This window comes from Bison bison, unplaced genomic scaffold (assembly GCF_000754665.1).
Source record: "Bison bison bison isolate TAMUID 2011002044 unplaced genomic scaffold, Bison_UMD1.0 scf7180017863959, whole genome shotgun sequence".
Lineage (NCBI taxonomy): Eukaryota > Metazoa > Chordata > Mammalia > Artiodactyla > Bovidae > Bison > Bison bison.
The window spans coordinates 143,028-155,889 of NW_011494531.1; the positions used below are offsets into that span (position 1 = coordinate 143,028).

The following is a 12,862-nucleotide window of genomic DNA, read 5'->3' on the forward strand; positions in this document are numbered from 1 at the left end:
ATTGATGCTTTTGAACTGTGGTGTTGGAGAAGACTCTTGAGAGTCCCTTGGACTGCAAAGAGGTCCAACCAGTCCATCCTAAAGGAGATCATCCTGGGTGTTCATTGGAAGGACTGATGCTAAAGCTGAAACTGCAATACTTTGGCCACCTCATGCGAAGAGCTGACTCATTGGAAAAGACCCTGATGCTAGGAGGGATTGGGGGCAGGAGGAGAGGGGGACGACAGAAGATGAGATTGCTGGATGGCATCACCGACTCGATGGACCTGAATTTGAGTGAACTCCGGGAGTTGGTGATGGACAGGGAGGCCTGGCGTGCTGTGATTCATGGGGTTGCAAAGAGTCGGACATGACTGAATGACTGAACTGAACTGAACTGAACTCTGTATTGACAACAGTATATCCTGCTTGGGGACAGTTTCTCCTTCCTGAAAACCTTTTGGCTAATCCTTTTATCTTAAAAGTGTAAATTATGGGAGTGGGTCTAGTAAGATCTTTACAATCTCCAGATATTCTTTTGATTCATTGTAATAACTAATTAAAAAGTATATTACTCCCTTGCTAACACTAGTGAGGGGGCACTCTTTCTGCCCCCTTCTGATGTCTGTCAGAAGCTTTCTCTACCTTTTTTATACTTCAATAAAACTTTATTACACCAGTTCTTCCCTGGTGGCTCAGGTGGTAAAGCAGGAGACCCAGGTTCTATCCCTGGGTTGGGAAGATCTCCTGGAGAAGGAAATGGCAACCCACTCCAGTATTCTTGCCTGGAAAATCCCATGGACGGAGGAGCCTGGTAGGCTACAGTCCTTGGGGTCACAAAGAGTCAGACCCGACTGACTGACTTCACTTTCACTTTATTACACAAAAGCTCTGAGCAATCAGACCTCGTTTCTGCCCTGGATCGAATTCTTCTCCTCCAGAGGCCAAGAATCCCTGCGTCTTTCATGGTTTAGCAACCTTTCAGAAGTTAACTACATGATGACCAGACTGTATCCAGGACTTGAGCTGCCACAATTCTGAGAATTGACTTCAAAGAAATGGGAACAAGTGTACCGCAGGACTGAAGATTAACTGTACCTGTAACAAACAAGATGATGCCGGTCAGACCACTGATGACCAGTGAAGATGACTGTTAGAGATGACTGTGCTGTTTCTGCATGTAACCTCCCCCCACCCCACTCTGTAAAAGCTGTCACCTCCTGCTTGGTGGTGGTGTTGCGGGGGGAGTCAGTCTTTGGAAATATGTCCGCCACCTCCCCCCACCCCTGTTGCCAGCATCTGAAATAAAGCAAATTTTCTTCCCACCAACCTGGCCTGCTTATTGGCTTTTGAATGGCGAGCAGCCAGACCCCCAGATGCTGATCCCCTTTCAGGCGCTGTTTCTCCTGCTCCTCAGAGCCTCCTCAGTTGGATACCCAAGAGGTCACAGGGAGGATCCTTTTGGTCGCCCAAGGAAACTCTTCTCCAGTGACCTTTTGCCTCAAACCCATGGTCTAAAACTTGTTTACACTAGAATGGAATGAGCGCAGCAGCAGAGATTGCTATTAATAAAATAACAGATTCTGAGGAGAGGACTGGGAAGGAAAACAAATGCAGTGTGAGGAGAAAGAGCAGAGTGAAGGGGAGTCGGAGTGGTGAAAGCCTCCTCCTGCCCTGCCGGGGTCATCTCTCCCGAGTGTGTTTGTCTCTGTCACTGGAAACCACCACGTGGAGATGGTGCTTCCTCCGCTGAGGGGCTGAAGATGCTCTGTGCAGGTTTCTTTGTGACAATTTATATGACAGCTTGTCGGGTGCATTGGGTATATGGCTGACCTAAGGTATGGAATATTCTTGATGTGGATGGCAGGGCCGTGTGGAATCTTCCACTGCCTTCTACACGAGTAGGAGTTTCAGAGCTGCAGCCTGTAAGTCCCAGGAAGTGCAAAACAGTTTGTGTATGCCAGACCATCGTACCAAAGAGATCTTGTCAGTTTCCTCATAATTTTTTAACCTTTGAACTGCTTTTGAAACACTGCGCACTGGAAGGAGGGCGGGGGAGAGGAGTGTCTTGGGACTTTCCTAAGCCACTTGGGGCAGGGGGAGACGGGGGGAACTACAGGCTGCCTGGTGCGATGCTGCTGCTACTGGGCTCAGTTCACCTCGGGTCACTTCAGGTTTCCTAAGGGCAAGATGTTTTCTCAGCAGAAAGGGGAGATGTGCTGTTTGTTACTTAAGACACTAGTTTAGCACTGCTTTGTTTTCCATCTCTCAGGTTTTTAAGGAGGAGAAGTACCTGAAGGATGCAGTGGAATGCAGCGACGTGATTTGGCAGCGAGGTCTGCTGCGGAAGGGCTATGGGATCTGCCATGGGACTGCTGGGAATGGCTACTCCTTCCTTTCCCTTTACCACATCACACAGGATAAAAAGTACCTCTACCGAGCTTGCAAGGTAAGAGCATGTCTATCCAGACAGCTTTTGAGCCCTCCAGAGCACACAAAGCCCAAAACAGCTCTCTGGTTTCAGACATGCTTCCCCCAGCTTTGCAGTTTCTTCTACACAGCCGTGTCCCTGCTGGCCCTCTGCCTCAGGGGTCCTCTCTGTGCAGTGGGACTGGGGAGTGGAAATGCCCTCCTCAGTCCCACAACCTGTTAAGTGTGCCTTCCTGTGCATTTATTAGCCTCGTGACTTTAGGACGTCCCTTCTTTAAGCCTCAACTGGAAAAATACTATCCACCTCCTAAATTTGTTCCAAGAAAAATCAATTGTGATAATGGGCAGATCATCAGTCAGTGCCCCTGCTTAAAGTCCTCCAGTGGTTCACACTGCTCCACGCACAGAACCCACGCCCCCACGCTGGAGGGCCCGTGTGCCTCAGCCCTCGCATGCCTCCTCTTGCCTCGCCGTGTGCTCCACACTGCTGCTTCCCCCCCCCCCCCCCCCGTGCTCTCATGGGGCACAGCAGGCCTGGGGCTCCCCTGAAATCCTCCTGGTGGAGGGGACCTCTGAGGTCTCGACCCTGGTGATGGAGCTGCTGCTCACTGCGGGGTGCTCCACTTGCTCTTCCTGTGCCATTCCCTCAACCATGAGCCGGGACAGTGCCTGGCCCCAAGTGGAGACTAACAAAGACGCTTTCAGGTGTTTGAAAATGAATGCACAAAGCAAGACTCAGTAAACGTTTGCTATACACACTTCACAAAATAGTTACGAAGACACTGGAAAAAAAGATTGGAGGAAAATACATCAAAATGTATAAGACCATGGGTGGATGGGGGCATTCAGAGTGGCTTATTTTTTATATTTATTACTATTCTGAAGGCTTTTCTTAAACCAGGTGAAATAGAGCCGTGGTGCCCACACTCACAAAGGCCGTGCACACAGGGTCTTGTGGGGGCACCAAGGGCAGGTGCTGGCCCAGGAGTGTCATGTAAACTGAGACCCAGAGGAGAGCTGGAGGCTTTGCAGGGCTGGGGGATGGGAGCAGAGCTGCCCGCAGAGGGAGCTGGAGGGGTGAGCACCCTGGGGCCATGACGTTCCATTGGCCGGAGCAGAGACATGAGGGGCAGCTTCGGGTGACAGCAGTCAGTGGCAGATGAGCAAGAAGTTGTGGGGATTGGGGAAGACTTCACAAGGAGGGAGGCACGGCTAGTTTTCTAAAGATGTAGAGCTTTTCAGGTGGGCCAGGAAAGCATGGCGTGGAGAGGGGGTGTCTCTCCCTTAGGAGAAGAGCTCCTGCAGAACCATGGAGGCAGGTGCAGCACAGGGGAGCCCGACACCCCAAGTGCCCAGTGTTAGGGGGTGCAGGGTGAGGGATGAAGTCAGAAGGGCAGAGGCCAAAGAAAGCTAGTCCTTCCCCTAGTCAGTAGATCTCAACCTTGGTTACACTGTAGACTCACTGGGAGCTTGTGAGTGCTTAAAAGCTCTCACACTTCAGAGGGCCTGGACCCCAGCCTAGATCCAGTGGTGCAGGAGCCCAAGCCCTGTGGTCCCAGCAGCTCTGGGTCTCCCCACCAGCCACGTGAGTCCTCATCTGTCAGGAGGGGCTTCATGAGGGTTTGTGATTCACGTTCAGTCTTCTCTCTCAGAAGGATCACCATGGTTTCTCCAAATTGTTGTTTGGTAATTAATGCAGGAAATGTTGGGGCTTCCCTGGTGGTCCAGTGGCTAAGAATCTGCCTTCCAATTCAGAGGATGTGGGTTTGATCCCTGGTCAGGAAACTAAGATCCCATATCCCACATTCAGAGCAACTAAGCTGGCGTGCTGCAGCTACTGAGCCAGTGTGCTCTGGAGCCTGAGCACCTCAGCTGTAGAGTTTGTGTACCTCAGGGCTGTAGCTAAGACCCAATGCAGCCAAACAACTCACTCACTCAATATTTTTTAAAAAGCGGAAATGTAGAGTTACAAACCAAGGATACTGGCTATGATACTAAAGAGAGATTTAGAAACACTTAGGATGTTGAGCCCACAGAATTTGGTGGATTTTTTTTAATGTGGAGAAGACAGAAATGTATGAATATCTTCCTGATGTCTGACTAAGAAAACCAGATAGTGCATCAAAAGAGCTAGAAGTGTGTGAGGGCCTGGAGGGTAGAAAGCAGCATGGGTTTTATTATAATGTCACAAAAATCCATTGAAGAAGTTTCAGAAGGAAGCGTCAGAGAGCTCAGAAGAGTTGCTGAGAAAGCTAAGGGATGCGTTTTCGAGAGGAATAGGGTGGGCAGTGGGAAGCCCAGGGGCTCAGTGAGGAAAGGAGGGGAGAGGGGGGCACGCTGCATATTCAGCAACAGTGCTCAGCATGCAGGGGTTTTCGTCTGCACAGAGTGCCTGCCAGGGCGGAAGGCAATGCCTGGAAGAGATAGAAGGTTGTGAATTGTGTGCTTTTTACTTCAGTCTTCCCAACAACCTTCCTGGGTAAATCCTCCCTGATGGATGAGAAACAGGCCTAGACAGGTGACAGGACTTGCCAGGTCTCACATCCTTAGAAGAGGTGGCGCTAAGTCCCTCCAGGCCCACACTGCTGGCCGCTCTGTTGCCTGGGCATCTGGGCCTTTGATTCTTTGTGAATTCACTACAGTGTCTTATTAGTTCCATTTCCACCAAGTGAAACCCCACCCTTAAAAATAAATGTCTTTCTTCCTAGTTTGCAGAGTGGTGTCTAGAATATGGAGCACATGGCTGCCGAATTCCTGACAGACCCTATTCTCTCTTTGAAGGTAAGAGTGATGGAAACTCCAGGTTCAAGTCTCTGGGTGCGTGCGTTTGGTCCTCCTGGCTCTGTGCACCATCACAGTTGATCTTACTTAGTGATCGGTGCAGAGCTGGCAAATACCAGGAGCAAAGTTATTCCTTGCTGAAAACTATACTGAGTCTCTTTACCTTGCCTGTTTGTGCTCCTGTGAACTTTTGCCATGTATTTTTAGGTCTTTTGTGAAGTATATATGCATAGACTATATGCTGCTTAGTGGTGGGAGAAATAATAAGTTTTTCCTCTGCATTTCACCTGTATTACCATGCATATAGTATTGATCTATTCACAGCAAACTTGGTTAGTTATTTAGATACATTTAATTATTTAAGTCATATAAAGAAGCAGGATGGGGAACACATGTATACCTGTGGCGGATTCATTTTGATATTTGGCAAAACTAATACAATTTGTAAAGTTTAAAAATAAAATAAAATTAAAAAAAATAAAATAAAATAAAATAAATAATACTAGTAATTTAAAAGTATTAGTAATAAAACTATTAGTACTTGGAAAAATAATAAGAAAATTCTGAAAAACAAGAGCAGTGAAAGAAACCAGCAAACACATTGAGGGTCTGCTGCAGGCAGAATGCATAGAATATAATTCAGGAAAACCAAACAGAAGACCTGCAGAGACTGAGATATTCTAACATAAGTTGCAGAAACTAAGAGCAAAGGTTAAATGGGGTTGGGATGAATTGACAGCAACTTTTTAATTACTTTAGGGCTACATTTTATAGTAATTCCAAAGTAAATTCCAGAAGGAATAAATGAATACTTATAAAAAAATCAAATAATAGATGGGTGTTAAGTTTTGTCAAGTACAAAGCTGATAAGATCATGTGATTTTTCTCTTCAGCCTCCTAGCACTGTGAATCACATTGGTTCATTTTCAAATATTAAGCCAATCTTGCATCTCTGGAATAAACCTTACTTGGCCATGGTGTACAGTGCTTTTTATGTATTGCAGAATTGTATTTGCTAATATTTTGTTGATGGTTTTTGCATCTGTAGTCATAAGGAATATTTGCCTGTAGCTGTCCATTTTTATACTGTCACTGTCTGGTTTTGCTATCTGGGCCATACTGGCCTACTAATTGATATTTTCTCTGTTTTCTGTAATAGATTGTATACTAATTGGTAGAAGAATTCTGGTTTAAATGTTTGGTAACATTCTTCCACAAAACCTTCCTAGCCTAAAGATTTCTTTTTCAAGAGTCTTAAATTTATGAACTTAATTTAATAGTTTACCAGGCTGTAAGTTATCTATTTCATATTCAGTGAGTTTTATTAGTTTGCATTTTTAAGATATTGCTCCATTTCACCTGTGGGGTCAAATTTATGTGTATAAAATTTTGGTAGTATCCCTTCATTATCTTTTTGATGTTTTGAATTGTCCGTAGTGATATGCCGTGTTTTATTTCTGCTATTGATAATATTTTAATCATATAATAGACAAGTGAACAAAAATTAGAGCATTTGTCATTATCTTTTGCAAAAAAAAGATCTTTTTTAGTATTCATAGATTTTATAATGAAAAAAATGTTTCTCAGGATAAAAATTTTCATCATGTCATAAAAATGAGTTGTATCAGATATAACAGAATAACGTGTGTGTGTGTGTGTGTGTGTGTATAGAAATAACAGAATAATAGATATAACCTTAACTGTAAATGAAGTTCATTCAGGTTCATAAATTCAAGTTTATAAATGGCAAATTCAAAGCCCCAGTGGGTGAAAATCTTTGCATGTTCCCTGCCTAGAGGCTGGGAAGCTCTCAGATTCTTTTGGATCCTGTGCCTGACAAATGCCTGGCAAGAGACACCAATAAGTTGGTTCTAGTCAGATGGTGAGTGGCTGTGTGGAGGCCACGAGGCTGGCAGGGCCCCTCGCTCTTGGAACCCTTTCTGCAGGAGTTCCCTCCAACCAAGGGTTCGTTCGGGTAGGCTGCTGAGTTACTGCAGTGATTGGCGGTGGGGATTTTAACCAAGCAAGTTTGTTCTAAGTAGTATTTTTAAAACCTAAGGAAAATATAAAATGCAGCTTTACATTTGAAATAAAAACATAACGACTCTGATAGGAAGTTTACATGTTGGAATATCACAATAGCAATGCCGTTAACTTTTTTGTTAGCAGTTCTATGAAATCACCATAAAGTGTCAGGATGCAAGATTTAAAAATAAGATAGTGAAGAAAACCTGCTGTGTGCTAATATAAGGATTTTCCATTTATGTGTGTGAAGTTATTTTTAAAGTCCTCACTACCTTTCCCCACATTTTACAGCCCCAGTAAAGGCAGTGATTAAAAGTCAGTTGGCTTGGGACCCCACCACACACCGTTTTTTTCACGATGGATGACACTTTTCATTGCAGGCATGGCTGGCACTATTCACTTCCTCTCTGACATCCTGGCCCCAGAGGCATCACGGTTTCCAGCATTTGAACTCAGCTCTTCACAGAGGGATACAAAGGTTCAAAAAGACTACTAAGAGATTTGACTGGACCAGAAGCCACCAGGTTGCTGAGTGCCTGACACAGAACCAACTGGGAATTCTGAAGGCGGGAGAAGGAGAAGCAGACGTCTTCCTAGACCCCCTGTGTCAGAGTGTGGTGACAGACCGTCCCATCAGCATTCTGTAACAGTGCCCCCTCGCTGGTGTAAAATATGAATTATTCGTGTCCAGTCCTCTGTCGTGTGTGCATGTCTCTTGGTGTTTGCTGTCCGTAGGTGTAGGTTGTTCTAAACAGAAGCTCTTCCCTGTCCATGAGCCCGAGCTGGCTGTGCATGAGGGCACACGGCAGCCACTTCTCTGTACACGCTATTAAGTGAGGTGTTTTCTGTTTTGACAAACAAGGAAATAGGCAGGTGGTGTCTCTTATGTAACAGAATTCTGCACAGTGATGTCCCAGTGGTAAAACTTTCCAGTATTTTCTGCGTGTGCCTTTCAGATGAGAGTGAGAGAAAGACCACTCCAAAAATGAAAAAATAAAACAGGATTGCTGAAGTAGGGGGTGGAGAGCCTTTCTACTAGATAGTCAAACGTGCACTCTCTGTGTGTTGTGCTCTTAGTGTTTATAAGAAGCCAAAGGGGGCACATTCCAGCATTGTCCCCTGTTGGGACTCCCATTCTTAGGCTTGTTGTGTGAAGTTCTAGACTCTCCTCAATCCAAGGCAGTCTGTGCCCTGAGGAGTGGACCCGTGATACCGGGGACATTCGGGGGAGCTTTTTCATGGCCACATGAAATCAAGTAGCAGCGGCTGAGGGCTGGCAAGTCTCGGTTCAGTGCATGTTATTAAAACAGACTGAACCTCAGTTCTCTCAGCATTATAACTTAGTGCTGTAAGTTCAGTGGATACAATTCCAGATAGGTTATTCCCATGTCCCTCCACTTAAACTTTTTTCAAAATTTAGTAAGTTATCAAAGTACAAATTTGGGATGAATATAGTCCTTATTTTTGTCTATTATTCAGGTGATAGAAATCTCACATTTGATGAAATGTATTAAGCATAAAGTACTAGTCTGTGTCTATGCATATGGGAAACAGTTCTAACCAGGAAAATTACACTGTCTGTCTGACGTTTTTTGTTTTAAAACTGGGCATTGAATTGGATTAGCATACCCTCATGGTATTTTTACCATGTAGATCTGTCTTTAGAAGAATTTTGTTGTCATGGTATGAATGGTCTGAGACTTTCTACAGACTTCTCACTTATGGGCCAAGGCCTGATCAAAACAAGGTAGATCTCTGATGATCTGCTCCTTGTCTACAAGGGGTTGTCAAGTGTTTGTCAGCCCTGGTTTCCACTCCTTTCATAAAGGAGGAAGAAGAATGCCCACACAGAACAGAGATTCCTTTGCACGTGCGCAGTTCTTGGGATGCCAAGCCTTGTTTGTGGGGCTAACACCCTAACATGTGCCCTTTGGTTTCTAAATGATGCCTCATGCGTCTCTTCATTTTCTGACACTCATTTCTGTGTCTTGACTGTTTTTTTAAGTTAATTTGATGACTTCCATAGGTATAAATCCTCATGATTGTATATTCTAATCAGCTCCATGGGTCTCCTTATGTGCTTCTCAGGCAGCCCAGTTTCCCAGGACCCACAGGTAGGACTGGAGTGGGTTGGGCTGTTGTAAGAAAAGCTCACTTGACCTCAGCCCACACGCACCATTCCCATCTCAGCCAGACCTCAGTGGCAGCCCGCCAGGCCTGGGCACGGAGTTACATCCAGGCTGGCTCATTTCCCAGGGGAGGCCAGAGCAGCAGCACGGGAATCACCCCACTCAGCAAGAGGGAGCCGCTCATGGAAACCCGGGTTCTGGCCACTTCTCCTGACCAGAAGCAGTGAGGGTGACCCTTATTACCTGGGCATCTTGCCTGTGTGTTCAACTTGCTTCTGCCTAACATACTGAGAGAAGATAGAGCATTTGTGAGGTGAATGGAGGATATGTTATTTACAGGGCTTGTTTGGAAGCCTGCTTACCTGCTACATGTGTTAACACAGCACAGGCTGTGACTCCTGGTGGTGACACAGGCTCCAGTTCCCAGTTCCCCGAAGAAAGAGAACACCCACAACTGATGTAGTGGTTCTGATAGTGTGTGAATTTGGTTTTCAGAGCATTTCCGTGATTTCTTAGATTTGTTCGTTTTCTCCAAAATGCGTCTAAGCTTTTAAAATAATGTGTGTGCACAATTCCATTTTAAAATTTGAAAGAGAAAAAGTTGATGTCCACAAAAAGTGTGTGGGGTACTCTAGTTCCGTACTAAGTAAAAACGGTTTTGTTGTGACACTTGTGGAGTCTTCCTCTGTTCTCACCTCTCTCTACCTTCAAGAGCGATGGTTGGGAGCCTTGGTCACCATTGTGAAGGTTGCCTTCCTCATAAAACATGTGGCAACTGCTTGTGTTGTGATGTCCTAGATAGCTCACTAGAATAATAGCTCTCTTTTTTGACTCTGAGGCCCTCCAGAACCTGGGTAATACTAAGAGAAGCCTGTCTTGAGCTTGCATGTGTAACAGGCCTTTTCATCCACAGTTGCCCCGAACAGTCAACAGTGTGTCGGCATCACGGCATGGCTGGTTGGGGGGAGTGGGTTATGGCATGGCTGGGGGGTCACTGCATGCCTGCGGGTGGGCACTGTACTCATTACTATTTTCCAGTGAGGAAGCTGATGGCCTGCCATGCTCACAGCGTGGCCAGACTTGTGAGTTGTACTCAGCACTTTCTCTCCTATGTGCCCGATACAGAAGGTGAGAAAGTGAAGCCTGAGAGAAGCCCTGTCGTCTCTCCCCTGCTTTCTGGGCCCCTCGAACCATTTAGTGCAGTCTCAAACTATTCTTAACTTTATAGGGCAATCTTAGAGCTGTTATTTCATTTGCTAAATTCACAAAAGCAGTACTCAGGTGTGAAGTCCAGGTTCCCTAAACATTTTTATAGACTGTCTTTACTCCTTCCCAGTCTCTTTGCTGAAGCTTAAAAAGGGCCCTTCCAAGTCTGAATTTTTCCACATCACATCTGGAGGAGAGCCAGGTGTCATTTCCAGCATGAATGTCACCGTGATGCCTGTCACCCTTCTGTCAGACTGGCCAGTGGCCCTGGCAGGCTGTGCTGCATCATTGCTTTTCCTGATCAGAGGAAGACTGCAGGCTCCTTCAAGGCCCCTGCTCCATGGAGATAGGTCACTGGATCAGGGGGGCTATAAAGATGTCCAGTCTGCATCCCAAGTGTCACTGCTACCCCCTTCCTTCTCCAACTTGGAGGTGGGAGGCTCAGTTCCTCCCAGCGAATGTTTGGTTCACATGTGCTGCATGCCAGGCCTCATGCTCATTGCTGACAGAGAAGTGCTAACCCACCTCTTGCAGCTCACCATCTCTGTTGAGCACCTGCAGGAAGTGAGCAGGCTGGAGCTCAGGCTCAGGTCTCGCCCTCCTTTGGCAGGACCTCGGACAGCTCCTCGGTGTGTGGGCGGGGCTTGTGACCTGAGTGCACTTCCTGGTCCCAGCAGGAGGGGACCACAGGTAAGCTGACCAGGTCAGTCTTGCAGTCTGATGCCTCTGGCATGAGGTTAGGCTGGTCCTTGTCATCCATAACCCTGTGGAATGGAAGTCAAGAGCAGACACTGTGGAATCTGGATGTGTGGAATCTGGGCTCTGCTACTTGTATGAATTCGGACAAGGAATTTCCTACTGAGCTTTTCTGTGTAATCAGGCCAACCTTATTTGGTTAGTGGGAGAATTAGAATGAAACAACAAATGGAAGAAGCACCTAGCACATGACAGTGCTCTTGTGATGGGGTTCACGAAGGATGGGTGTGGTGCTTTTGTGTGGAGAAACGGGCTCACTCTCCTGAGTAAAACTGAAAATCCCCAATCCCAAGCCTCCCCTCAGTCCCCTTCAGCCAGCTGTTTTGTACACTGTGTGCGGGTGCCCGCTGCGCCAAGGTCCTTCAAGGGGAAGAGTTGCCACAGGGGGAAGGAGGAGCCAAACCACAATTTCAGGCTTACACCAAACCTAAAAGTTCAGAGAGGCTGGGTTTTCTGTTTCTCTGGCCTGTTCTTTGTTCAATGGCCCTGGAGATCTTCCCGATTCTGTACCAGGTAGATTCTTGTGGCTTTCATGGGATCATCCAACAGATGCAGTCCTGGTCATGTGTTAACTGGGACCCTACCGCATTCCTTAAAGTATCATTCATGAGAGAATAAAACATGTACCAAAGTGGCATAAACATAAATCTACCCATAATCATGTAAATAACCCCCACAGTCCCAAGAACTGAGGAGGCCTGCTTTTCAAACCATTTCCTCAGGGAGGCCATAGGGAAGTTACCAAGAGCTTCATGCTCGGCTGTGGGACACTGAAAGGGAGGGTTGTGAACAGGGACAGACTTGCTCCCAGAGCCTCTCCAGTAACAAGGACCACACTGCCTGCAGCTGAATAGAAAGTTCTGAGACCTTTTCTGCCTGAAGCATGTCATTGTTCTGACACTTAAATCAGATTGCTTAGAGAATTCTGCACTGGAAGTCACTTTCCTCTTGCGATTTCAAGGTATCATACGGACTTCTAGCTTGCAGTGTTATCTCTGAGAACCTCAAAGTCACAGTGATTCTTGTTTCTTTGTGCTCAATCTTGTGTTTTGATGTGATTACTTTGCAAGTTGTAGAATTTTTCTCTCTGTCATGATAATGAGCTTAGTCCTGGGTTCTTGGTAGGTCCTTCCCATCTAGAAACTCTGTTTCAAGTCTAAGAAATTTTCTTGAATACTTTCTTTTTAAAAAAATTATTATTTTTTATTTTTTGCTTTTTCTCCTCTGCCTTTTGCTTTCTTTTCTAAGAGATGGCAACTTTGTTTTCAAAGCCTTCTATTGTGTCTTTATTTCCAGGTGTTTTTCTTGTCCTTAGGATATCTTTTGTGTATGTCTTCTTATTTCTTATTGCAGTATCTTATCTCTTTGAGGATGTTAATTTATTTAGCACATAATCATTATGTGCTTATTCAGTGCCATACATTTTTCTAGGGACTTGATCAAAACAGTCAAAAAAATCTCATCTTGTGGAGTTTGTGGTATAGCAGAGAGACAATAAGTCTAGATAAGCAAATTTCTCCTATGTTGTAAGATATTAAGTAATAATAAGATATAAT

At 45.6% G+C, this 12,862-nt stretch overlaps 1 protein-coding gene across 2 annotated transcripts in view; it reads left to right on the forward strand.

The window, feature by feature from the left end:
- LANCL2 (LanC lantibiotic synthetase component C-like 2 (bacterial)) overlaps positions 1 to 10,013 on the forward strand; it is an 86,370-nt gene extending 76,357 nt beyond the window's left edge. For both annotated transcript variants that reach the window (XM_010833931.1, XM_010833930.1), the window contains 3 exons: positions 2,252 to 2,428; positions 5,118 to 5,190; positions 7,596 to 10,013. In XM_010833931.1, the coding sequence (XP_010832233.1) occupies positions 2,252 to 2,428; positions 5,118 to 5,190; positions 7,596 to 7,711 (366 nt within the window). In that variant the 3' untranslated portion in view covers positions 7,712 to 10,013. The remainder of the gene's footprint in view (positions 1 to 2,251; positions 2,429 to 5,117; positions 5,191 to 7,595) is intronic.
- Positions 10,014 to 12,862: the final 2,849 nt, after the last annotated feature.